Source organism: Coturnix japonica, chromosome 7 (assembly GCF_001577835.2).
Source record: "Coturnix japonica isolate 7356 chromosome 7, Coturnix japonica 2.1, whole genome shotgun sequence".
In the NCBI taxonomy this organism is placed as follows: domain Eukaryota; kingdom Metazoa; phylum Chordata; class Aves; order Galliformes; family Phasianidae; genus Coturnix; species Coturnix japonica.
The window spans coordinates 32,599,540-32,624,068 of NC_029522.1; the positions used below are offsets into that span (position 1 = coordinate 32,599,540).

General features: G+C 40.5%; 1 protein-coding gene across 17 annotated transcripts in view; it reads left to right on the forward strand.

The window, feature by feature from the left end:
• The window catches only part of GTDC1 (glycosyltransferase like domain containing 1), a 156,302-nt gene that overhangs the window by 32,483 nt on the left and 99,290 nt on the right, over nt 1-24,529 (forward strand). For 10 of the 17 annotated variants that reach the window (XM_015869274.1, XM_015869278.2, XM_015869275.2 and 7 more), the window contains one exon: nt 15,461-15,671. The exons of 4 other annotated variants lie outside the window; for them this stretch is intronic. In XM_015869274.1, coding sequence (XP_015724760.1) covers nt 15,490-15,671 — 182 coding nt within the window. In that variant the 5' untranslated portion in view covers nt 15,461-15,489. Of the gene's footprint in view, nt 1-3,223; nt 3,330-15,460; nt 15,672-24,529 lie in introns of those variants that run through there. 3 more of the 17 variants (XM_015869277.1, XM_015869279.2, XM_015869282.1) reach the window with 3 other exon arrangements.

The window sequence follows — 24,529 nt, forward strand, 5'->3', positions numbered from 1 at the left end:
ATTTCATGTGCCTGTCTTCAGATTCACCCATGCTCATGAAGACTAGTCATAACTAAAATAGAAGTTAGCAAGAAATTCAGGGCTCTTTTTTTATCTCTGCATGAGGCAGTCTGCGATGCGCTTCATTTACATGCTGTAGTTTACTTAGGTAGTGATTTTTCCTTTATGTAAATAGCGCTAATGACACTAACAGTTAACTTTGTCATTTCATATAGCTTGTAGTTAGTTACTGGAAAACCAGGGCTTTCTTGTTTACATCAACCAATTACAAATAAAGTACATCTCTTTACAGAAGATGTCACTGTGAGGTAGGGATAACTACAGTAAACTGAAGAATTGAGTCTTTGACTATGTGGAAACGTAAGCACGTGTTGGGCTGTACACTTGGGTGTTCACACGGGCTGCAGGGGGCTTATGTGGCTGTGTTGGAAGGGTCCATGGCTGGATAGAGTTTTGAGAAGTCCTTTGCATCCTGCAATGGCTCACAGATATCCTATCAAGCCAGGATTCCTTAAGTCTGCTCAGACTGCCTATTAGGCACAGAGTCAGGGAGATAATATATTTTTAACTTTTACATTTGAAGAAACCTTTCAATTAAAAGGATTCTTCATCATTTTAAAATGCAGCGTTGACACCATATAAGGAATGTGATTTTGGTTTTTTTCTTCTCTTGGAATGGAGAAAAACCTGTCCCGTTTACTTCGTGTTTCTGCAGCTTTCAACGTTAAATGGTGTAGTTATTATTTACTGTACCTCAGTAATTGCCAGTATTACAAGGAAAGAAAGGCCTGTGGAATTGTGTGTAGAACAGCTCACGTACCCACACTGATATGGCAAGGGGTTTCTTTCAGGATAATTGCAGAGGATGAGCTGATTTTTGTGAGTTCATAATTCCTTCTTCTGTAAAGTCCTATGGATTTGTGTGCGTTTTTTTCCCTGCTGTTGGGGGCAATGAAACATGAAGCTCAAGATAGTTGTTGCATTGATTGCAAAGTCGAAGAGAAAAGGAGGGTCGCGGCTCAGGAAGGGAAAGCTCTAGTGTGAGGGGTCATAGAGTCATAAGATAATTCAGGTTGGAAGGGACTTTGGCAGCTCACCTCATCTCGTCCTGCTCACAGCAGGGTCAGCCCATGATACCCGTGTCCAACAGCATCTGTACTTATGGAACACTTAACCATCGCACAGACTTTTTCTCTAGTATCTGTATTTAATCTAGTGCAAGTTTCTAGTTTGCATTGAGGCGTGTGACTCGTAAGGCTGTCAAATCAAGCATTTTTAATGCTTTGTATTACAAAATTTGCTCTGCAAAGGACATCAGCTGATTTTTCTCTAGGTTTGGATTCTGTGCAACCACAAGTCAGGCCAGTACCTCCAAGTGTGGCAAGTATCTCCCTGGACTGTGTTCTGGGACTGCACGTAAAATACATGAATATATATCTATCTTTCTTTAGAGCCAACAGTGTCTTTGTTGTAGGCATTCTTTTTTTTCCCCCTTTTTCCTGCAAAGATTTACTAAGTTTAATAGTCGCTACAAAATACTTACAAATGTATTATTTCTACAAAGAATTGAAAGATGATTTTTCTGCTGTCAGCTGAAAAGCAGGAAAAAAAGTAACTACTCCAACAGAATTTTATTAATGAATGATTTACACTGGTTCCAGCTGTGACCATGTGATTAGTCCTTCACTAAGCAACAATGGGTATTTTCTTTCTGCTTTTATTTGATTTCCAAGAATGTGTCATCTGTTACATAAACTGCTGCCAGTGTACCCCATGTAAACTGGTATTTTTTATTTCCCTGAAGCGCAAGATGAATACCCACCCATACCCTTCTGGAAATACTGTTTTAAATGAATTGAGAATTTTATTGACTGTATCTGATTCACCGTGCCAAAATCATAAAACTTAAAATATTTAATAAACACACTAGACTGTAGGATGCCTTGTTCCCTTGGTGGTGCAAAAGATAGATTATTTTCACTTCTACATTTCTATCTTAATATTTTATTACAGCAATACAATGTGTGATAGAGGTGGACAAGCCTGCAGATTGAAATGTGGATAGTCCAGATTGTTCCTTTCCCTAGACCATATGGTGTAGTTCTAAAAGCCTTTTGTACGCTGTCTGTTCAGTTAATTGTAAACTCCATCTTTAACGTACCTTAAAAAATGAGATATCTGTGATCCAAAAGTCAGTATACGCAGTGGTAAGTAAAGTTTGCTAAAATATATGTAAAATCACAGTCCCGCCTGCTGGTTTCTGGGTAGATTTTCCTTTATTGGGGAATTTGAAAGTCTCAGTGTTTCTTGGTAACGATGTAAGCCTGCGTTTACGGAGGAACTGCTTTTTCCATTTCCTCCTCAGGAAAGGAGGGGGGGGGGAATTTTAGTATATAATGAACATTTCATAATATTTTTGCTTGGCAGACAGCTCTGCCAGTGGGTGATGTGCAGGAACATCGAAGATTTCTGACAGATGGATGGTAGGACTGCTAATACACCTACACGCGTTTCAGCTTCTGATGTTCCCGGTGTTCCTCTGATGCTAAGGAGCTTGTGTTCACACTTTGTTCTGATGTTGCCCGGCGCTGGCTTTCAGAAGAGCAGAACCAAGTCTCACTCTGGATTTTCATATACCGCAGGGAGGGTAAATTATTACGGTCCTCAAAATGTGAAGAAATTACAAGGAAAGCAAAACACGATTATTTTCTTTTTAAATGTGATACAGGTTTAAGTGTGATATGGATTTCAGCAGCACTTCTGTTCTCTACTGTTGTCTCACAGAGTATAAGAAACTATTTGAGAAGAGTGGGTGATTTCAGTGAAGATGGGATTGATGCACACAGAGGAGGAAACCAAAGGTGTAGGAGTCTTTCACTGAAACTGCTCTTCTGTGGGTCCCAACCTGTTTTTAAGTATTGGAGAAGTGATTGCTCATCAGTGGCACATTCCGTGGCAGACAAGGCTCACATCGTTTGTGATGCTGTAGGTTAAAAAGAAATTGAGAAAAAAAAGGCAAAACATTGGAATTAAGCAAAAAGTGAATGACAGCAGTGGAGAGTGAGACTGATGTGCTGTGAGAGGCCTCTGCTAGTGACACGAACTGATCTTGGCTGTACACGTGAAGTTTTCAAAGGGTTTTGGATACTCCTTCTATGACCAGCTGAATGCAAAGGGAGGAGTAACCTTAGGGAATGTTAGAAGGGAAAGAAACTCAACTGTACTATTCTTTTTTCTCCAGCAGGCACCCAACAGTGTAACTCTGCACCTTCATTGAGTGTGCAGGAATTGGATAGAGCTTGAGTAAGTCTCTGATCAAGATGGCAATAGTAAGTAATGGTAGCAATAGGCTGTAGTGCATCCCTTTTGTTCCATTAGGTTGTATGCTTTTCATGAGAAACTGTAAAAGCAGTGAATGTAAAAAGTGTGATGGTAATTAAACAGCAAACAATTCTTCTGTTGGAGGAATAGAATTGTTCTTTTTGCATGGAAGAACCTTTTTCTGACATTATTGGTTGCCCTGCCTGTGGCAGGGGGGGTTACAGCATCACAATCCTTGAGGTTCCTTCCAACCCAAGCCACTCTGTGATTCTACCTTTATGGTGTGATGAAACAGGAATAGACTTTTTTTATGCTGTGGAAGTGAACATGAATCACAACTCAGCTGTGAGGTATGATGGGGGCTGCAGCATTCAGTGGTGTCGTGTACTGAGGCATCCTGCTTCCATTCCATACTTCTTGGCTGCAGCATGAAGTCAGTGGAAACAGGACTGTGTCTGTGGGCAGCCTTTTTGCTTCATGCAATCCAAGTAGTTTAGGAGCTTTGAAATGCAAGAAACCACACATAATGTTTAAAGAATCCAGCTGTAATTCTGGGAGCTGAAAGAGAAAGCAGTGACTGAACATTTGTTGCAGCTTCCAAATGATGAGAGTGGTTCTCAAAGCCTACAAGTTGTCATTTACAGACTGTATGTGAATAACAAAGCTACCTATTTTTACTGTACTCTGGCAAACTCTCTTCATTAAAGCAGATAGTACAAACAAGATGTGTTAAATTGTATGATACAAAGGAACAAAAAAAAAAAGGCCTGATTTAACTTCTGATGCTTTTCTGAAATACGAGAAATAATAATTAAAGAAGACATTCAAGAATCCTCTTTCTTCAGTAAAATGTAATGATCTTTTTTTTTTGTAAAAACATAATGACAACAGCAAACAATTTATTTAATCTACTTGTTTTAATAGCCGTTTTTTGAGTGATGTGCATGCCCATTCAGAAGCAGTTATTAATGAGCTGGAGGCTGCCACTTTTGTGGGCTATGGATTTGTTAGGTTTGGGAAAATACACAGGAAATCTTTGGCTGATTTTGAGGAGTAAAGCTTTTTCTGGAAGGCACTTGACAAATTTAGCCTCTTTTAAAAGTAGGTTGGACTCTCATGCTTTTTGGACTAATTGAATGCATGGTAGAAGTTGTTTCAGCGGATGGTACATTCTGTTCCATAGTGGTACAGAAGGAAGGAGGAGGAGGAATAAAGAGTTTATAAAGGTGTTTGAGACAATTTGAGTAAGGAGGAAATTATGAGGAGCTGAGATGGGAGATGTAGGCAAGGAAGTTAAGGCAGGGGAGCTGTGAAAGTTTGCTTCTGGAACTGTGAGGAAGGAAATGGAGTTTTAGGAGTGACGCAGGATGAGGAAAGAGAAGAATATTTAGGAGTGTAGCCAAGCAGGTAGGAGGGATGGTGCAGATATCTGTACACAGGAAGAAGCTGGAAGTGGGGAGAGTGTGAGACAAGGAGATTTGGCAAGCATCTCTTCAAGGTAGTTGATACACCATAAGGCTGTTCTTTATCTGTAAGTACGTCCTTTATCACGTTATTGGAAAAGTTTTAAAAAGGGAGACAAAGAGATACAGGACAAAGGCAATTATAGCAGGGAATAATTCAAAGAGAAAGTGAAGTAATTAGAAAAGAAAGTAAAAGATTAAGAAACCAAACAACATACACTAAAAAAACGTAAATGAGAGAAGAAATCTGGGATTCAGTCACAAGAAGCAATTCAGATGCTTTCAAGAAGCATGGATTTTCTTTTTGAGGATGAAATTCATCAGCTAACCAGATGAAGAGTGATATTAACACAGGATACAAAATTTCATCTCATTTTCAGCTCAAACAGAAAGTGAAATAATGAGAGTACAATCTGGGTAGGGTATGTATTTGTATTTCCTTACAAGGATTCATGCTAATGACAAATTAACACTGTCGATCAAAACAAGAATTGTCGTGTGTGGTAGAATGGCAAGTAAATTCCTGCCAGTTGAAAAGAGAGCATGCATTCTGTTGGTTGGAAATAAGGAATTGCAAGACGCTCACGGCTTTGCTATAAAACTGTTGTTGGAAAGTTGTGTGAGTCATGATTTAAAATGCAAGTTTTCTCATCTGTAAAGTGGAGATAATAGCACCTACCTGCCTCACAGGAGTGTTACGAGGTTTAATTAATGTTTCTAAGCAGCATTCTCCTTTTTGAATGAAAAGAGATAGATGAAACCTCTTGTTATTGATAATGAGAAAAAACCAGGCAGAAGATGTAGTAGAATTGTGGGGCTGGAGGGAGGAGATGAAGCAGCTGCATTTTGTTGTTTAAATTATACATTGAAAAGCAATTGAACATTTCGGTTAGAAGTTGTATAATCATGAGGTTTGTTTATTGAATCCAACCATTCTCTTACCATTGTCTGGTAACTGCAGATTCTATGTATATCTTGTAGTGTTTTATTTCCTCTGATAGTTTAGGACTCCTTTGGCTTAGAATAGTTGAGCAGCTGACCTGTGTTCCCTTTTCACCTTCATTGTGAGGTGAATTCTTTATGGTCTGCGTATGCTATCAGAACCAAACCATGTGCTTTACTTTCAGGAGAGCTGAAATGCTCTATTTACAAGTCATAGGCTTTGCATTTGGAAGTCAATGGGTAGCAATAACAGTAACAGATGTATGAATTTCTATGTATGTAAGAGTATGCATGTGTACAGAACAATTCCACGCGGTCCAATAATATGGTCAGAAGCCATCAGTAATCAGGTGAGCTGTTGCTCAGTGACGAGGCAATTAGAGGAGGGGATTAATGTCACCAAAATTTGGTTCTAAAGCATTTTTCCTATTCAGAGTCAGCACAGTGTAGCACAGCAGTTAAAATAACCTTTCTAGTTACGGTCAAAAGGAGATGCTGTGTGTATTTGCCAACATGTTCCTTAGAATCGTCCGCCTGTAGGCACAGATTTACAAAGGTAGTGGTGTGTCAGCAGCATCCCAGGTGCCACTGCAGGCGGGCGTTACAGCTGTCAGCAGTGCCTGAGTGGCACTGATAAATAAGCAAAGCCACGTGAATTGGTCTGTGTTCGGTAGGTACCCATTACACACCTTCAGTGTGCTGCTGCTGAGCCCTCGCTCGAGTACCTCATCTGGTTTGAATGTACAGTAAGTATCAAGTGGTGTACACAGCTTGAAAAGAAAAACTGCTTTAAAGAAAAGGCTCTTTCTTTTTTTCCTAAGTCATTCCTGTAATGCCCAAGAAGAAAACGCTTCCATGAGTCTGAGGAGCAGCTGCCTATAGTCTCCAGGAAAATCATTTCTGGATCTCTCTTGTCCGCAGGCATTGAGAGCTGCCATAGGAAGGCAGAGAGCTGCGTATCTTCAGGGTAGCTTGAATCAGCTTGCATGAATATTGCCCTCTCCAAGGATATTGGCATGCAAAACAGATTTTGTTCACATTATGGTGTTTGAATGCACCTTACGAATAGATTCTTAGCTGTTCTGAAACGTGCAGGCATTTGGGTTTAGGGTTTCTTCACTGGCTGTTAACTAATGCATGTAGATAGATGGAAATAACTTCTTTTCTCTTCCCAAAGCATTTATTTGGTAAGATTTAATTTATGTACCCAGTTTGCATTGCCTTATGCAGATTAGATTTGCTGAAGGCAGTTTACCTGAGCGTGCACAGCAACTACGCTGAACATCCACTTGTTTTTCTGTCCCCCTCCCCTCTTTATTAATTATGTTTTAATTAGCTCTCCAGTTGTTAAATTGGGAGAGCGAAGCATCATTCAGAGCTACCGTTGATTTAAATGTGCAACTAAACCAGCTTCATAGATCACCGTCACATGTGCACATCTAGTTGATTTTCCTCGGAACTCACATCTGTGAGGTGTAAGTGGAATTCTCATATTGGCTTGCAATGTCGGCTTGGGTGTTTCATCGTATCAGTAATATTGGTAACTTACTAATAGCCGGCTTAACTTCAGCTGAATGTTGCAGTAACAACCTTAAAGTAGTTTCTCCATCTCTGAGCCCTGTAATGAAGATGTGTTTTCTCTATGTGGCAGTAGTTGTGGCCAATGCAAACTGCATTCAGTTCCCAGTTCTTAAAATTGTACTTGTTTGCAGGGGGAGCCTGCAAAGAGAAATGCATCTAAAACTGGTTTTACCTCTATTATGGCGATGCAGAACACGTACTACAGCCAGATTGTAACCTGTGCAACAAATCCAAAGTTTTTAAGGCATGGAATTTCTGATGGCCGTGATTTTAATGACACTTTTCTAATCACAGCCATCTGCTAAGCTTCAAGGGAAAATGTTATGTCTGGATGACCAGGCTTCTTCATCTTTGGTGCATGTCCTTGCCTTGCTGTTACCTGCAGCCGCTCCTGCTCCCTGTCTGCTGGGGCTTCCCCCAGACATGGATATTCATTCCTTTTTCAGTATCTGTTTTTAAAAATCAGTTCAGAACCTGAGCTTGTTTACAAAATAACCTCCCCAAACAGATTGTTTTGAGACGCCTGTATATTGCTGAAAAGAAATATTTCCTGAAATATTCCCCATTTCAATTGACAGATGATGACAGACATCCTTATTTAACTGATGGCAGTATTTTTCAGCTTGCTGTGGTCTGTGTATCCATAGATACCTCTCCGTGGAAGAGATAGACCCCTTCCACTTCTCGTAGTATGAACTCGAGTACAGCGATATGCACTTCTTCATCGCTTTAAGCAAATCCTTGGGAGTATTTTACAGGCTCCTAAGGCCCCGTGGACAAGAAATGAAAGGAGCTGCCCGCAGTCATTAGGCTGGCAGCTCTTGTGCCAGCAAGATGTTGGAAGACGCTTGCAGTGTGCTGTCGGAACGTGCCTTGGACGGGTTCCGAAGCCTTCGATGCTGCTGCAGCCCCTTCCGAGGGCTTGGGCCATTTACAGGAAACACGGTGCTGAACCACTAAATAGAATTGACAACTCTAATTGCACCAGATTTATAAGTGGATGTGGATAACGTATCCTTCTGTTTGTGGAGTTGGCAATAGGGAGAAAATATTCTTAAAATGGAAAAACATGTTCGGGGCTGTATGAAGTCCTCTTTTGATGTTGTGTGACGTTTGCTATGGAATCTGAGAGTTTTCAAGTGGTTTCTGAAAGAAATAACATGGTGCTGACTGGACAGAAGTTACTGAGATGCGTTTCTGTTTTCATAGACTCATAGTAAGAAGCGCTGGTTCAGGTCCCTCCTGAGGAGTCGGGAGTTGTGTGACTGAAAGCTTGAATGTTTTCACTTGTTGAATTAAAACAGTACTTAGTAGTTAAAATTAAGAAGTATTCAGGCAGGTAATTTTGCAGCTTTGATGTTACCTTATGGATTGTAAGAGCGTCATATCCAGACCACTGTAGAAACTTACTGCACTGATTTAAAGTTGCTTCTTAAGCAACAAATGAAAATCTGATGAGTAACTGTTCTCTTCACTTGGTTAAGAGTTACGTAGCTTGGCCAGTCCTTGCATTTATCATGCTAAATTGCTGGTCTGCAGGTTGTTCTATGGATGAAATGGCAGATGGAATTGACTCATCTTCTAGTGTCCAGTTCATGTGCTGGAAGAATCTGATTTTTGAAGTTGCCTTACTGGGATGTATTGTGGAGTTGGCACGTTAGTCCTTCAGCAATACATCTCTGTGTGGGGCTCCTCCCATATTTCACAGCAGAACTAGATCTGACAGTAGAACTCATCCCGTCCTTTTTATTGACTCAAGGTGTGATTGAAGATGCAGATCCTTTCATCACATATTCAAATGGGTAATTTCTGACTGTAAAATAAATCTGGCTTGTGCCCACTCAAAAGTTGCTGCCAAACATCTCAGGCTACTGAGCCTAATGTTTAGATTAACTCTTAGAATTCCAGGTTTTGTACAAAAAGGATATTTTTAAGTGCTGAATCCCAAACTGTCATGATACGAGAATGATTCATTGTTTAAGTTTTTACTACTTAAAATCTGCTGTAGAAAATAGACCAGCTTTTTGGTGTGGGATGATTCTGTTAGCACACAGCAGTTACTGAAGGCTTTTAGCAAGCCTTTTGTCTTTTAATCAATTAGCCAATATGAACTGTAGACCAATTCTTTCAAATCCAATCAGTTCAAATATTTGCATGTAACTTTTTCAAGTACATATGTGTTTACAGTGGTTACCAGTGCAGCGTACCTTTCTATGTAGAAGCTGGTCCGAAGCCTGGGATGAGTGGAACACATTTCTGATTGTATTCCTAATGAATTGGAGGAATTTCAACATGCCAGCCTATTATTAACCAGACTGGTGCTTTTTCTGTAATAGGGAACTAGTAACTAATATGTCTTCTGTCAAGTTTAAAAATAGCACTAAGTCTCCCATTACCACACCTATTAGTCCCTTATCCACTGAGAGAAATTCTAAATCAAGTATCTCTCATCTATTTAAACCTAATGGAAGACTTCAAGATCACAGATATCGACAAATTTGTTGCAATAAGTACACTACTGAAAAAGATGAGTCTTGGAAAGTGTCCTAAGCCTTCAAGAACCATAAACACAGTCCAGATAGGTTGGATAAAACTAACATACCATCAACAAGCACCGTGAACTACATGACAGATGGGAATTTATTGTTAACTGTTATATTGACATAACTAATTTTCTATCAGTTACAATGTTATACCTCGCATTTTCTGACTGTAGTCTCTTATTAGATATAGTTGTGGGTTTTTTTTTTCTTCTCTTACAGACCAAAGTGCTACCCAAAATAATGCTGGAGCATTTTGTGAAGATGGTCAATTGCTTAATGCCCAGTACACTGCAGCATCCTGGATGCTGGATGTACTGGGGTCATTGAAAGGTAGAAAAAGGAACAAACTCAGTGGAAAAACTGTCCTGTGTGGTGGGAGGGATCCTTATGGCTGAGGTCATCCTCATGGCAGAACCTGGACTCTGTTTCTCCATCACATCTCTCTGTCTTTGCCCATTCTTTTTTTGGCTGAGGAATCAAGAATGCTTTTTCCTAACCAAACATCACAACTGCTTACCTTGTTTGATGTAGTCTGTGTGCATAGAATTAGTTTATAGACAATATTTAGTTGCACATCCCTACCGCACTGTGTGGCTGTGCCTGGTTCTAAGTTAACCAGAAATGTGATGTGCAGATGTTTTTCTCCACTGGAGAAAACAAACAATTTATTCAGTACAGATTAAGATCTTCAAGGATTTTGATTGAGGATGGCTAGACATATAGATGCAAAGTACTTGTGTTAATCTTAGGCTATGTCAAGAAAGAAAGTAGGAAGGAAAAGTTGAGGATTCGATTTCTTTGCTTTTCTACATCTTGAAAGGAAAAAAAAATAAGGACTTACAACATGAGATGGTGAAGACCATTAGGGTCTTTATACAGGTAAAATAATTAGGCAGTGGGAATATGGAGTTTTAAAATGCACACCCTGCATATGCATTAACAGCTTTTTTTGTTAGGATTTATAGCACTATTGTTCACTTAGCATGCACAGCTTAATACACAGATTTTACTTAAAATGTGTTTTAACTTAAAACCTCCACTTAAGTTTGTCATTGGGGCTGCTGATAGAGTCTCATAAGTGTACACTGACAGTGATATTTCAGGGGACATTCGTATCGGTTTGGCATCAAAATGAAAGCACATGAGAACGTGATTTATCAAGCCCTACAGTGAGAGACACACACACAGCTCTTAGTTTGAAAGCGAGTTGAAAAATGGGTAATTAATTGCATATTTTAAAGTGTATGACAAACAGCTGATTTTCCAGGATGCGTTAAAACAGTCTGTAGAAGAATAACTTAGCAGTCTTTTAACCAAGCACTTCAAATAAGTGTGGTAAATACGGCTGATATTGAAAGGGATTTTGAGGCAGAGTTCACAGATGGGAACGCTTACCTGGCTGAGGCCACTGGGACTTGTGCCATTTTCTCCCATTCACTCTATTTTTACTTTTGGCTGGGAGCTGGTTGTCAATGTAATGAACACAGCCTTCACAAACATGCGTGTAGATGATAAGCAAAGGGAACTAAAATAGAGTATTTTAGGGTTTAGTGGAATAAAATGAGACAGTGCCGTGCATCCTGGTTTCAGTGTAGACATCTGTGTAGCGCGTGCAGCTGTTGGGCTGTGTGGATGGGTTTCTGGGTGCCGCTGGTTAGTGAATGTTGGTGCTGGTCCAGACGAAGGTGAACCATTTTGGTTTACCACTTTCTCAAAAGGAGAGCAGAACTTCTTGCCTTTTCCAGTTGGTTTATATCAAGGGTAGACTGAGTGGCATTCTCACTTTGTGCAAGTAACCAGTTTGGTAATGACTTACAGCCCGGTACTTTTGAGTTAAAATTTGGTCAACCATTAGAATGCAATTGTGCTTAAGGTATAACTCTGGAGTTTCTGTGAGTCATTATCATGAGTAGGAGGGCAATGCCGGCTGGTTCGATGTGGGTTACTGTGTGTGTGTGTGTCTGTGTGCTGCCTTGCTGGCAGGAGGAAGGGGCAAGGGGGGGCAAGGTAGGGCCTGTAATGGCCCTATGGGAAATCCCATGTTACCGGAATGTGGAGCACTAAAAGGTTTTGCTTGAAATAGGTATGGCAGCGTGCTTATCTGAAATCATCAAAGGCTGTGAGTGTGTTTATGTACACGGGGCATACCTGATGGGTTCTATAGGCAGCTGCGTGTGATCTGGATACGGCAGTGGAAGAAATTTCTCGTCTGTGTGGGACTGCGACAGTTGAAACAATCATTACTGAAACCATACACCTTATTTCCTGTTACTAATAGCAGCCCTCTACCTATGGAATATATTAACAGTTATTCCCTCGGTTTTGGATTGTTGCTCAACTATTTGGTTGGACAGATACTTATACGTGATCTGTAATTTATGTTGTCTGAAGACGTCAATGAGCAGAGCTCATTATGGCTTCCCGATGTGAGCTGTGCTGATGCTTGTGAAACCACACTTCTGTCTCGGGCAGAGCAGAAGTACGTTCCTTAATAAATCATGGAAAGTGACGAGCTTTCGCTACCTAGGCTGGTGAACAGAAATACTTGGTTGGTGTTGACCTAGAGTTTCAAACAAAGCAGTGGTTTCCGTGACTGCTCGAACAGTTAATTCTTCCATGCCATTAAAATAAATACTTATTGCTCTTTATGGGATAGATTTTTTTTTTTTTTTTTTTTATTTAATTAAAAACTGTTGGGTCAGACAACAGCAGCCCATTTAGGGACCTGCAGTGCCTCTACAGCATGACTTCTGGCATTGTTACTATCAAGTGGGATGTTCCTATTCCAGCCAGTTCTTTCCCAATGTCTGCCCCAAATAGTGAGCTCCAACCAGTACACATAGTACACATGATGCTTGCAGAGAGGCCATTTTTTGGCCACGGCAGTGCTGTGCTCTTGGGGCCAGGGCTGAGCTGCTGGCTCAGAGCAGAGGAAGCCCTGTAATGGGAAAAGGGAAGCAGATATGTTTTTCTAATATTTGTTGTTTTCTTTGAAATGGGTAAAAGAATACCTGGAGTGATTTATATTTAATTGAGGATCGCATTCCATCAGATATGGGGAACGTTCTCAGGCCATTTATCATCCGTGTCTTTTCGAGACCGCTGAGGAGTACATAGGAGATATTTACCTTAACTTGGCTAGGTCAGGGGAAATAAAGCAAAAATAATAGACGTTATTTTTGTATGTGAACAAAGCTGGAAGTTGTGTGGATGAAATACGAGGTAGATGGCTGTGTCCTACCTCCTCTGCGACTTTTTAAATGCTGGGAATTATTAGTTCTATATAACATAATTTCCTTTGCATTATCAGTGTATGTTTTTAAAGCACACGATTTAGTGGCTGGCGTTTTTATTGTTCCAGATTAGTCAACTCCCGAAGTAAACACGGTTTGTATTGTGTTGCCATGACTGTTGAGTAGTTTCATATTTGAGTAGCATCTTAAAAAACCAAACAGGCAAAAACCAGCCAACAAGGCCATCTACTGCACTTCATGTGACATTTTTGCTACATGTCTATTGCTGGTAATGCACGTAGGTTGTGTGACACCACAATCTGTGAGAGCTGGTGAGGATTTTTGTTACGTTTTTGGGCTGCTGTGGGATCTCCAGGTGCCACTTTGCCCCGTGTAGCCAGAGCTGCCTCCATGCACCCTGCATTGCATCCAGGCTTGAATCAAACTTCTCAGCTCCAACAGCCAAAAGGAATTTGTTGTATGGCAAACCCTTTGCAAAATGCGTTTTAATTACCTTTTGTTAAAGGTAGAAGGGTGAGTGCAGCATAACCTAAATGTCAGGATCTGTAAGAAGGAGGGAAACTTGAGAGCTGAACACATCTTTTCCTGTCCCGGGGAGGAATGAACAGAGAAAACTGCTGTGAAATAGAATCGAGAGCACATTGTTGATTCAGCTAAACCCGGCAATAAGGGCTGGTTTCAGAACCAGTCTGGGGGAGTGCAACTTGATCAGATATTTTATGAACAAATTATTGCTGATAGCACCGATTGGCAAATTCACCGCAACTCATTCTCACTCAGTGACATTTTCAGACTTCTCTGTGCCCCCCGTTTTTGAATTTGCAAAACATTTCTCTCTTGATCCTTTGACTTAAAGTTTCGGCGACGTTTGATGACGAGCATTGCATGATTAATTACCGATCGTTCCGTAGGTGAATAGCGCCTATTCCAACACAGCTTGTGTTTTTCTCGCAGTTATTACCCTGCAGGTTCCAAAAGGGCTTTGGAGTAGGGATTATGATTTCAGTTACATCATTGTGAATTCAGAAAACGCCAGTGATTTCAAAAGTGTGATTCTGAAATTAGGTCAGTGGAAAAGAGATCAGAATCTGCCTTGCTACCTGCAAAGTAGCAAACTTAAAAGAGAGAGAATTCGCTGCTTCCAGACAACAGTTGGGTGTTTTGTTTTTTTTTCTTTCGAAAGTATCATGTTTGTTTAAAAACAAAATTTACTTGAAGCCGAGTGGGAAAATGAGTAATTGAACAAATCATAACCTGAATCCAGGTTGGACTGTGACAGGAAAGAGCACAGAATGAGTGCTTTCCTTCTTATTAACTGATCTGTCCTGACCCAGGAGTTTGACATCTCTGTTGCACAGTGATGGGCCAATGACTCAGAACTACCCAGAGGTTGCTCATATTTTGTTCTCTAATTACTTTCCTTCAGTATTTGGATTTCTGTTCCTGGCCTGTCGATCTTTAGATGTCCTCAGGGTGCTTTAATTTTTTTTCCCCATTTGTTTTCTAAGATCTGATAACAGAATACTTCCTGTTCTCAGAGATTGGACTTCTCCTACCTGATGCCACTAGAAATGGCAGGGCACAGAAGGGGTCTGGGGTCCTGCAATAAGCAGCATCAACCATGGTGCCCAGGCACTGAGTCAGCAGGGAGTGAACAGCAGGGTCCTTCCTGGTGAGAAGGAATTGGTTGGACAGGTGTCATGGATGGTGAATGGTCTTCAGGGTTTGGTTTGTGACTTTTTTATTTGGCAGTGTTGGTCAAAGCATCTGCAAAACAGCTTTTTGGTGCCCTGAGTCTGTGACTCATGAAACCTGAGCAACAGTCATCTTTCCCTTCGCTTTGGGTAGCGTGTTTTGCTTCCTGTTTGTCAGCAGCCCTGTGGTTGCATGCGAAAGCTTCCTTTAGCCTGCAGAGTCTTTCTCTTCCAGTGTTGGAGCCCTGAGGAACAGCAACGTGGTTTGCATCTCCTCTGGGCTCAGGGGTGAGAGAGTCCTGAGGTTCTTGGGTTGCTCTCAGACATTCCTCTGAAGTGCTTGCTAATAATGGCTGAAAACAAAGCAATAAGCCCTGAATATCTTAGTTCCTTTAAAATATAAAATTATATGTGGTAAGAGTTGAAGCAAACAGGTGTGATGCTTTTGTCATTGTAATTTTGTCACTTTAAGAGTTAAGCAGCATTTCCTGAAATAAATCCATTAACTTAATATGAAGGGATTCATCCCAGGTAAACAATGAAGGTGCTGTGAGATCTTGTAGAAGTTTTTGCTTTTTCTGACATCCTTTAATTGAACAACCAACCAACCCAAATACTGAAGTGTATTTCTAAAGTGAATTATTTCTCTGAACCCTTTTCAGATTCCAGACAGAGCTGAAGCAGTGGGAAAATGAGTGTTCTTCTCATTGAGGCTTTTTATGGTGGTTCCCACAAACAGCTGATGGATCTTCTTCAAGAAGAGCTGAAAGAAGAATGTGTCCTCTGTACGCTCCCTGCCAAGAAGTGGCATTGGAAAGCACGGACTGCTGCTCTTTATTTCATGCAAACGGTGCCAGCAAGTGCTAATTACAGGTAACCCGGGAGCTGGGTTAGCTCAAATGACAGGGAGGCCTTCAACAAAGTCTCTTAAGCTGTGGTTTCAGTTGTATGTATTCAAATGTGTATTCACAGGCAAATAGAGACTAGCAGCGGGCAGGGGTGTAAATATGGGGAATTACTACAGTGCTTTAGAATATCTTAAAATGCTTTAACTTATCTTGCTGTTCCTTGAAATTCTCCAAGAATGCACATATATGTATGATGCCTACTTGTTTAGAGGTGTATATGTACATTTTATTTTAAATTTATCAAGTGAATTTAGAAGTAAGGAACGATATAAACAGTTTCACAGATGAGGTTGAAAGATTGCACGGATGTGATCACTGCACTACTTAAGCCAACAGATAGCTGTCCCATAGTGAGAATCAGTCACTCCAGAAGCAGTCTGTCTTTAGAGCAGCAGTTTTGCTTGGCCTACCTGATCAGAGATGGTGGTGAGATGATTTGCAGGCAGTGACACAATGTACCCAGCTCACTGTGTGCCTTCATGGAGAGGAACTGCTCATGCTCAGGGATGTTATAGCACAAGCATCTGCTTTTCAGCCATGGGATGAACTTCAGCAGGACCCCAGGTGCACATAGGTGATGTGCCATCTGGTTACTATTTAGATCTGGGTTTGGTGTTTTTAACTCCAAATTGGAGCAAAGGGAAGTAATGGATGGGGGGAAGGAACACTTTTGTTTTTTTCAAGAGTAGATCTTCTGTAGAAGTCTGCACTTGAACAGTGTTGCCCAACGCAGTGTTTAATCTGCCTTGGAATGCCATATAAACGTGCACCTTTTCTCTTCCAGCTTGCATTTCAAGTAAGCTGCCATCCCAAGCCAAATATTCTAATTATTCTTCCCGTTTGTCTTGTGCAAGGCATTCAGCGTTAGTTTCTTACTGCTTCCCTTTTGCAACAGTTTTGTTTTGGAGGAGTATATATGACAAACTGTTATGTAAATTTGTCTTGTATCACAACCGCATCCTCCAACGCATCGCAATGTTATCTGTGTTCCTTCAAGGTCAGCAGCCCAAGCTGTCCAGCACTAACTGTATTAAACTAATCAGACATCACTCATAGACGTACGCTTCATTAGTTTAACTTACAGTTACATTGACCCAAGATAACTTAACTCCAATTTGTCAAGTAACCCACATCTTGGGAAAGGGAGGGAAATGATGGGGGGAAATAAAACCAACAAGCAAGAAACCAGCAACAAGGAAAAAAACACCAAAAAGAAAAAAAAAAAAAGAAGAAGAAAGAAAAAAGCAACAACCCAGCAGCTTGAAAACTCACTTGAAGTTAATAAACTTGCAATCTGTCATAGACTTATGTGCAAGTATAACCTTTACTGACAGCAAATAAATCTGATCTAACCAATGGAGCATCTTAAGGAGAGGAAAGCTCTTCCTGTGCTGTTGCTGTTAGTGTTTGATCGGACAGAATCAAATAGCCAAAGTTCACAAAGGTTGCAGTGTTTAACATGGGTATGTGCCTTATCCACGTGTGCAGGTTTTAGGCTGATACGACTGGTGAGAGGGAAAAGTGATTAAGAAACAGCTTCTACGACTTTCCTTGCACATTTTTAATGTTTGTTTTGTAATTGAATGTTTCAAGTCCTTTTTAAATTGAAAGTAGAAATGCATCAACCTAATGAGGCTGACTACTCTCTCCTACTAGAAAAATCATTGATTAAAATTAACATTGATTCTTTTATATCTGGCTTACTGGTAACCATTTAAGATCTGCTTCCCAGGCAGTAGCTGCTTGTGAAGATGAAATTATCAAGCTGGCAGGAACGTGTGTTTTGAATTGCGCATTTAAATATTTAAACCTTCTTGTGAGGTAGTGGGAAATATCAAATCTACATTATTTACATTATTGACATTATTTGTAGAAGAAAAAATTTCTCTTCCAAGCGATGGTTTTAAAATATGACATTTCGTAAATACCTTGTTTCTGTTTGTGCATTTAATAATACAGAAAGGTCAGAGATATCTCAAGTGCAAACTGTTGGTAACTGAGCAGCGTTAGTGAATTTTTGTTTTTCCAGCTGTACTTAATTTCAGGATGCCGTGTGAGCAATAATACTGATGCTGACAAGTCTGATAGCATTGCTGTGTGTATATGCAGCAGATGGCTGTATGGCTTCCTTTTAAAAGGTAGATAGTGCTGTATGTATAAGGTAGTAGGGGAAGGAGGCAGGCTTGTTCTTTTTCAAGTGAAGTTCAGCGTGCTGTTCAGCCTTAAAAAGTGCTTTTGAAGCAGAACATGAGCTGAAGAGTAATAGATGTTCAATTGAGATACTCTGCAGTGACCAGTGAGTTTGTGATGAACTTGCAAATACTCGCTTATCGGAGAACAGGCACGTACTCCCTGGAGTGAGGCTCAGAGCCGCATTGCCAAAAGCTTTCCTGAATTGCCATGCAGTGACTCAGGTGATTTTTCCCTTACTTGGTACAACTGCAGCTTTCCAGAGCATCCTCTTGGCCTTGGTTGGAAGGGGAGGAGACATAGCAATCAACACAGCACACTGGAAAAAAAAAGCATATCTTTTTAGTAGAAGCTTTTCTCTACAAAAAACATAGTTCAAATGCAAGCTAGCAGTATGAGATTTAGGTTTGCAAAGCAGAAAGGCTGAAGTGCAGCATAGCTTCCAGTTTGCTTTAATAGCACTGCTGGATTATTTGCAAAAAACCCCTACATATATAAATATTATGTGTTACATTCAGTACTGCCCCCCAGGTAGCTGTTCATATGAATAAAGATTTTATTTGTAACAAACTCTTGCCCTGAAATACCCCTCGGGTAAATGTTAGTGTACATATACCGCTGATACTTGACAACTATATTTTAAAGACAAACTCTATGCTTTTTACGTTTTATGCAAGAGGAAAAAGTAAATAAATCGTTGTTTCAATTAATAGAGCTCTGAGAAGGAATCTGAGGAGCGTGGTGCTGAGCAGGGTATGTCATGTCATCTTCCAAGAGTTTATAACGTGTATGTGCGTGCTGGGTTGCATTAGTTTAGTTTGTGTTTGCAAATAGCATTTGAAGACTGTCGCGATTAAGGGTTGTTCAGATCTTGTGCTTTCATTCATTTCTATAAGGAAAAAAAACATAGGTTATTGGAGTGATTTTTTCTAATGGAGTCATTGAAAACGTTCTCTTAAAAATGGTGATCCTGTACATTTTTATTCCAGTGATTAATTCAGTGTATGAGTGATTCCACTGAATCTTGCTGCTTGCTACGCGCATTCTTCTCAGGAAATATACCTGTAAGCTGTGTGTCCTGGGGAGGAAGTTTGGAGATTGGAACTGAAGCAAAGCAGGCAAATTTCAGGCATTTCATTTAAGGCTGAAAGTGCAGATGCCCGTTTGTGCTGGGAACGCTTCTGCCTTGTGTCCTTATGTCTTTATGTCAAATACTGGCATCTTTGTATAATCTGTGTGGGAAGAGGAATAATTTCCCTGTGTTAAAGATCTTCCCAGCTTTTGGTCCTAAATAATAATAAATAAATAGTGTTTATGAGTAGCATTTTAGTTAAATAAAATACAACCACACGCTTAGAAATTAAAAATAATAATAATAATAATGACATTACTCGGTACTTATTTTTGCTTATTTTAGAGTGTTTGCTTTAATATTTAGGTAAATATATCATCAGTGATTGACGTTGTGTATTTTGACATTCTTGCTCAACTCCGTTGTATCTGAAGGTGGGACAGAGCTCAGCATACTGGTGTGAGCTGGTGTGGTCGGGGGGTGGGTACAAAGTGTGTGTGTGAACTGCATATTTTTGCCAGTTGTGTACAGAGAGTACCCCTGGGGTATAGGTTGGTGGGTCGTCTTTTGTACTTTGTTTGGGGGGCACAAAGGGACAAATGAGTTAGTGGTTAATCACAACAGCCAGCATCACCTAAGACAGGGTACCATGTTTGATTAAGAAGAATGTGTCTGGAACTGACTCTGTTTTGTAGCCTTGTGGGTGGACACAAATCACAGTGTACTATCCTTGCTGTAGGATACCAAACCAGGAAACCCAAGGTCTCCTTCATTTTAAGGGCAAATTGCCCTGACAGACTAGTGTAGAAGATGCTGCCCTGTCTCAAGCTTCTTGTTACCCTCCCCAGCTGCACAAAGGGTCACTGCCTCTTTCATTTCATCAGCATTAAACTTCCTTTTTAAAAAGCTATTTCTTAAAAACCCCACAAATCAATTGGGTTCACAAAGGTTACTTAACACGGGCTTGTGCAAACGCATACACATTCCTTCTGCCCACGCTTTGAACTAGCTGGTAGTGAGCTCGCTTCTCACCAGAAGGCCATATGGCCGTCCTGGCGCGGTGTTGAGCCTCGACTAATAAGCCCTACTGAGATACAAGACACAGGCACCGTGTTCTGAGCTAAAACAACTTGGTGACTTCTGACCAAAGCTGGCTCCTGTCCAGCCAGTTTGGAGTGTAAGCAAAGAGCATATACGTCCATATGGAACGGCATGAAGTTCTGCGGCGTATCGCAGATGATACCCTCTGCTTCTCCAGCCCCAGATAATGGAGGTTGTCCCGGCCTGAATAAAGGGTGTGAATTCCTTTCTGTTGAGGGGAGCTCGGAGGCCATCTGATGCTGAGCGTACGTAACGTGGGAACGTACGTGTAAAAGTGGGCTTTGTCTGTTCTGGCTTGGTGCCACCCGGATCTGTTTGGAAAACTTGGGATGTTACCTCTCAGGCTGAACTTCTTTAGAAGGGCACAAAATCGATGTGTGAGGATGGTTATTATCAGAGCACTGATGTGAATCTGTGCCTTGGTGAAGTTGACAAAAGAAAATTGCTGTGTTTCCAGCAATGGTTCAAGAAAGAAAAAAAAAATGTAGCTTTTTTTTTAATATGTATTATTTGTTTGTTTTTGGCAGTGGGGAGATTGTGTAAATGTGGGTTAATGCTTCATTGGAAGGCTTAAGGAAAGCCTACACACGAAGTCGTTTCGTTCTGCGGGTAATACCAGCGCTGTGTTTAATCTCTGCTCGGAATCAGCCGGCTAAAATTCACTCTGCAGTGTCACTGTGAGGCTGCCCGAAAGTTTTCCTCAAGTCGGCGAAGGAGGTGGAATCTCCTTTGTTCTCAGATTAATTACCTTGCTGCAGCCAGCAGCACAGCTCTGCCACGTTCTGAGAGTGAATGCTTTTATTCTTAGGTCTGGCTGCGTAAAAGTGGAGGGGGGGGGGGGGAAGAATCCAACATTAGCAACAGCAACAACAACAACAAAAAAAAAAGACACCTTTTGAGAAACAGAAGATATAATTCAGTAAGCAAACTACCTGAAATTTATTCAGGGAGACAGCAATATGATCTTAAACATTCGCTTTGCATTAATCAACTTTGCCTCAGATAAAATCCTGGCAGATGGTAGCTATTCATTTTAAAAGTGACAGGTTTTCTTTACGTTGTTTTTTGGTGTGTAAACCCCCACACTCAATCTTCTCTCCAAAAAAGTTGAGTTGTTTAATTTGCCCACCGTGCACGCTCCGGTCCTGCTATTAGGCACCATAACACAATTTGGAGAGTTAAAAGAGTTTGTAGAGGAATTTAAATCAAGGCCACTTCCCTTTGAAGTCGAGGGAAGTATATATGATCTCAAATTTGGCATAAATAAGATCAGAATGATTAACACAATGCAAGGAGAGGTGCAGGAGCGGGAAGGGAGCTCGTTGTGATTGGTGCGTGATCTATAGACAGTACTAATGTGGGATGGCAGTTGTCCGTTTGATGTGTAAAAGATTTGCTGAAATTCCAGAGAAATATTCTGATGAGACAATGAAAGAACAGTCTGGTTTTTCAAACTGTAGCATGTGTTTTTTCCTTTATGTTCTCGAGTGCCTGGGGAAATCCTTATTTTTCTTTCTAAAATGAATTTTATGAATCACCTGGAGAATTGATATTTACATTGCTGGCAGTAAAATGTAATGAAATTGTGCATTATGATTCAGTATTTCTGCACTTAGGGTTTTAATGAGCATTTTATCTGTCCTTTTAAATGGCTGCTGTGTATATATTTTATTTCTAGATTACTTATAGATTACATTTCTATTTTCAAATAACAAATATATACAGTACTGTATAATAAGGAATATGATGCTTTCTGCAATTCATTGTCATTCCGGTCTGTAACACTAATTTGATCTTTCAAAGGGGAAGAAGCAGAGCTTGTGGTTTGTATCAAATAAAGGGAAAAAATCTTGATTAGTTCTTTTTTTTTTCTCTTTTCTGTGCTGCTTCTTTCCTAATCTCTTCTTTTTTTTTTTTTTTGCCTTAGAAACAAGTGCAAATTTTGTCAGATACTTGGTTTGCATGTGGTGTGGATTTATAGCTTTATATTCCAGCATTACAAATACCTGCCTTTCTTAATGGGTACTTAGAGCTTGGCTGAGTTTTGTGAGGTATTTATAATAAAAAGAAACTTTATATCATGCAAACTGTTTGTAGTGAAACGCTCTGGGAGAAGGTCTGCATTGCCACTGATCTCTTTTTCTTTCTGCAAACATTAGCCTGACCCACACACATGGAAGGTCACGGTTCTGAACGCCGCTGTTCGGGTTGCCAGGGATGGTGCAGTTGCCAGTCTGCAGCGGAGCAAGAATTAGCCAGCAGGGTTAATGTGTGCCCAACGTGAAGAGGAGCTCTCAGCAGGAGGGCTGTTAGAGGAGCGTGGTTTATGGCCTGATCCACTGCAGGGCAGCCAGGGTTGTGGTAGCAAAGCGTCTGGACATCCCACTTGTACAGCAGGTATCCTGTGCTTGTCATGGCAGTGATAAACCTTTCAGAAGGGCAGGTTTCTAAATGTAATGCAGATGATATAATTTAAATATTTGTTCAAATTTTTTGCTTGTCTCCCAGTTTGTCACAGGGTGTTTTTTCTGGCAGTGGGTTGCGTTGGAGCAAGGCTAGGTAGGTTGCTCTAGAAACGTGCTGAAGACTGTTTTCTCCTTCTTTCTCCTTGGTTCCTCCACGATTACAGACAGATCTGGCATTGTAACCCATATTTGACTACTTAGGCAGGCGCTATGTTTACAAGTAGTGCAGTTGGATGGGGTTGTGGGGAGGCTATAGAGCACCATGGGGCTGTTGTTCCAGCTGTTCCTTAGGGAGCTGTCTGGCTAACCAGATGTGCACAGCTTCCAATGGATTGTGTGTCCACATGAGGTGGCCTGAGTGCACTGAATTCTCCAAGAGCATCTCCTCCTGGTTTAGTTTCATCTAAGAGAACCCAGTTAATCGTTTTGGGGACTGCACAGGTGGGAGCTGAGGCATAGTAAGTGAGGATGCTTGTTGTAGTCCCTTCATAAACGTTCTTCTGAAGCAAACTGAAATGCTAAACTTGCCTGTAAAGTACTTAACTTTGTGGGTTGTGATGTTTCTACCTTAGGTATGAGATGTCTACCTAGTTGGATTATATGCCAACTGCGGTGCATTGGACTGCATTAAATTTAATAGGGACTTCTGACTCCCCCAGACTGCAGTTGAAGCAACTCGTTTCCTCCTCTCCCCTCTTGCTCTGCTAAGCGCAAGTATGTTGGGAACAGTACCTCCCTTGGTAGACTTTGAATTGGGATGATGATTGATTTACTCTCCCTTTAAAAAAATATATCAACCAAAGTGCACCCTGTCTGTTCATTGAAATCTCTTTGTCAAAAACAAAGCAACCAAAAGGCTTTTTTTCCTCTTTGTTCTATAATGATCTGTGTGATCTCCTTTTTCTCCTGGATGCTATCTTCCCTTTCTTGCCTCTGTCCTTTGTCTGTGTCTTTCCCTCCCTCCCTCCTGCACATAAACTCTGATGGTCCAGTGGACGCCATCATTTTAAAGGATGTTTTCCATTTCAGAGCACTTATTTTTTTTATTGTTTATGTTTCTAACCTTGCCAACTTGTTCATCGTTTTTTGTTCTAACTCTCATTGCTTCCATTTTACTTGTTGCACACCGCAGCTTGCTTGCACTTCTGTGTAACAGCAACTTGAGGAAAGAGTGAAGGAAACAGCCCTGGACAGAACATCAAAAAACAAATACATATTTTTTCTTCTTTTTCATTTTTTTGGGCAGAAATTATAGAAAGAGTTAATACCTGTTAGAACGTATGCAGTCTTTATGTATGTAAAAGGACGTCCCATTTTTAATTAAAGGTGGAATTTAAGCATGATAAATGGGGCCGTTATCTAGGAGCAGTTAGTTTGCAGGCATTTCTTTCCTGCTCTTCTGCAGTACTGCAGGTTTGACAGCGCCGTTGGCTTTTGTGAGCAAATTACATTTCATACTTATGACAGAGTAGTTGTAACTCACTAAACATGAAACAGTTATCATACGTAGTGACATCTCTGTGTTTAAACCCCGAGGAACAGGATTCTTTTAAGCTGTGCATATGCGGAAATTTCCTGCTAATCAATTTTATTTTAAACATAACAGCTAAAAAAAAATTTATATGCCAAATGCATTTGGAGAAATAGTGCTAGAGATACTAAAATTATGCAAGAAAAAAAGATGAATTGCTGGGGAAGTTGTAATGAAAAAGTTATCTTTGTTTGTTTATTTATTTATTTATTGAAGGAAATGATTCCTAAATTAATTTAGGGGGAGAATTTCTCTTGCTATGGCTGTCCTGTAATAAATTGTAGATGAGCCAAAATTAGATGTTATTTCTGAAGGAACTGTGCTCCATCGTACTGCTTACAGTGCCAGACATAACTTCTGTCTGCCTTGTAGCCATTGATAAAAAGGAAATGTGTGCTTTAGCCCCGCTTTCCTGCGAGTATGTCCAGTGCATCGTGGTGCTGGCAGAGTCTGATGTGGTTGGT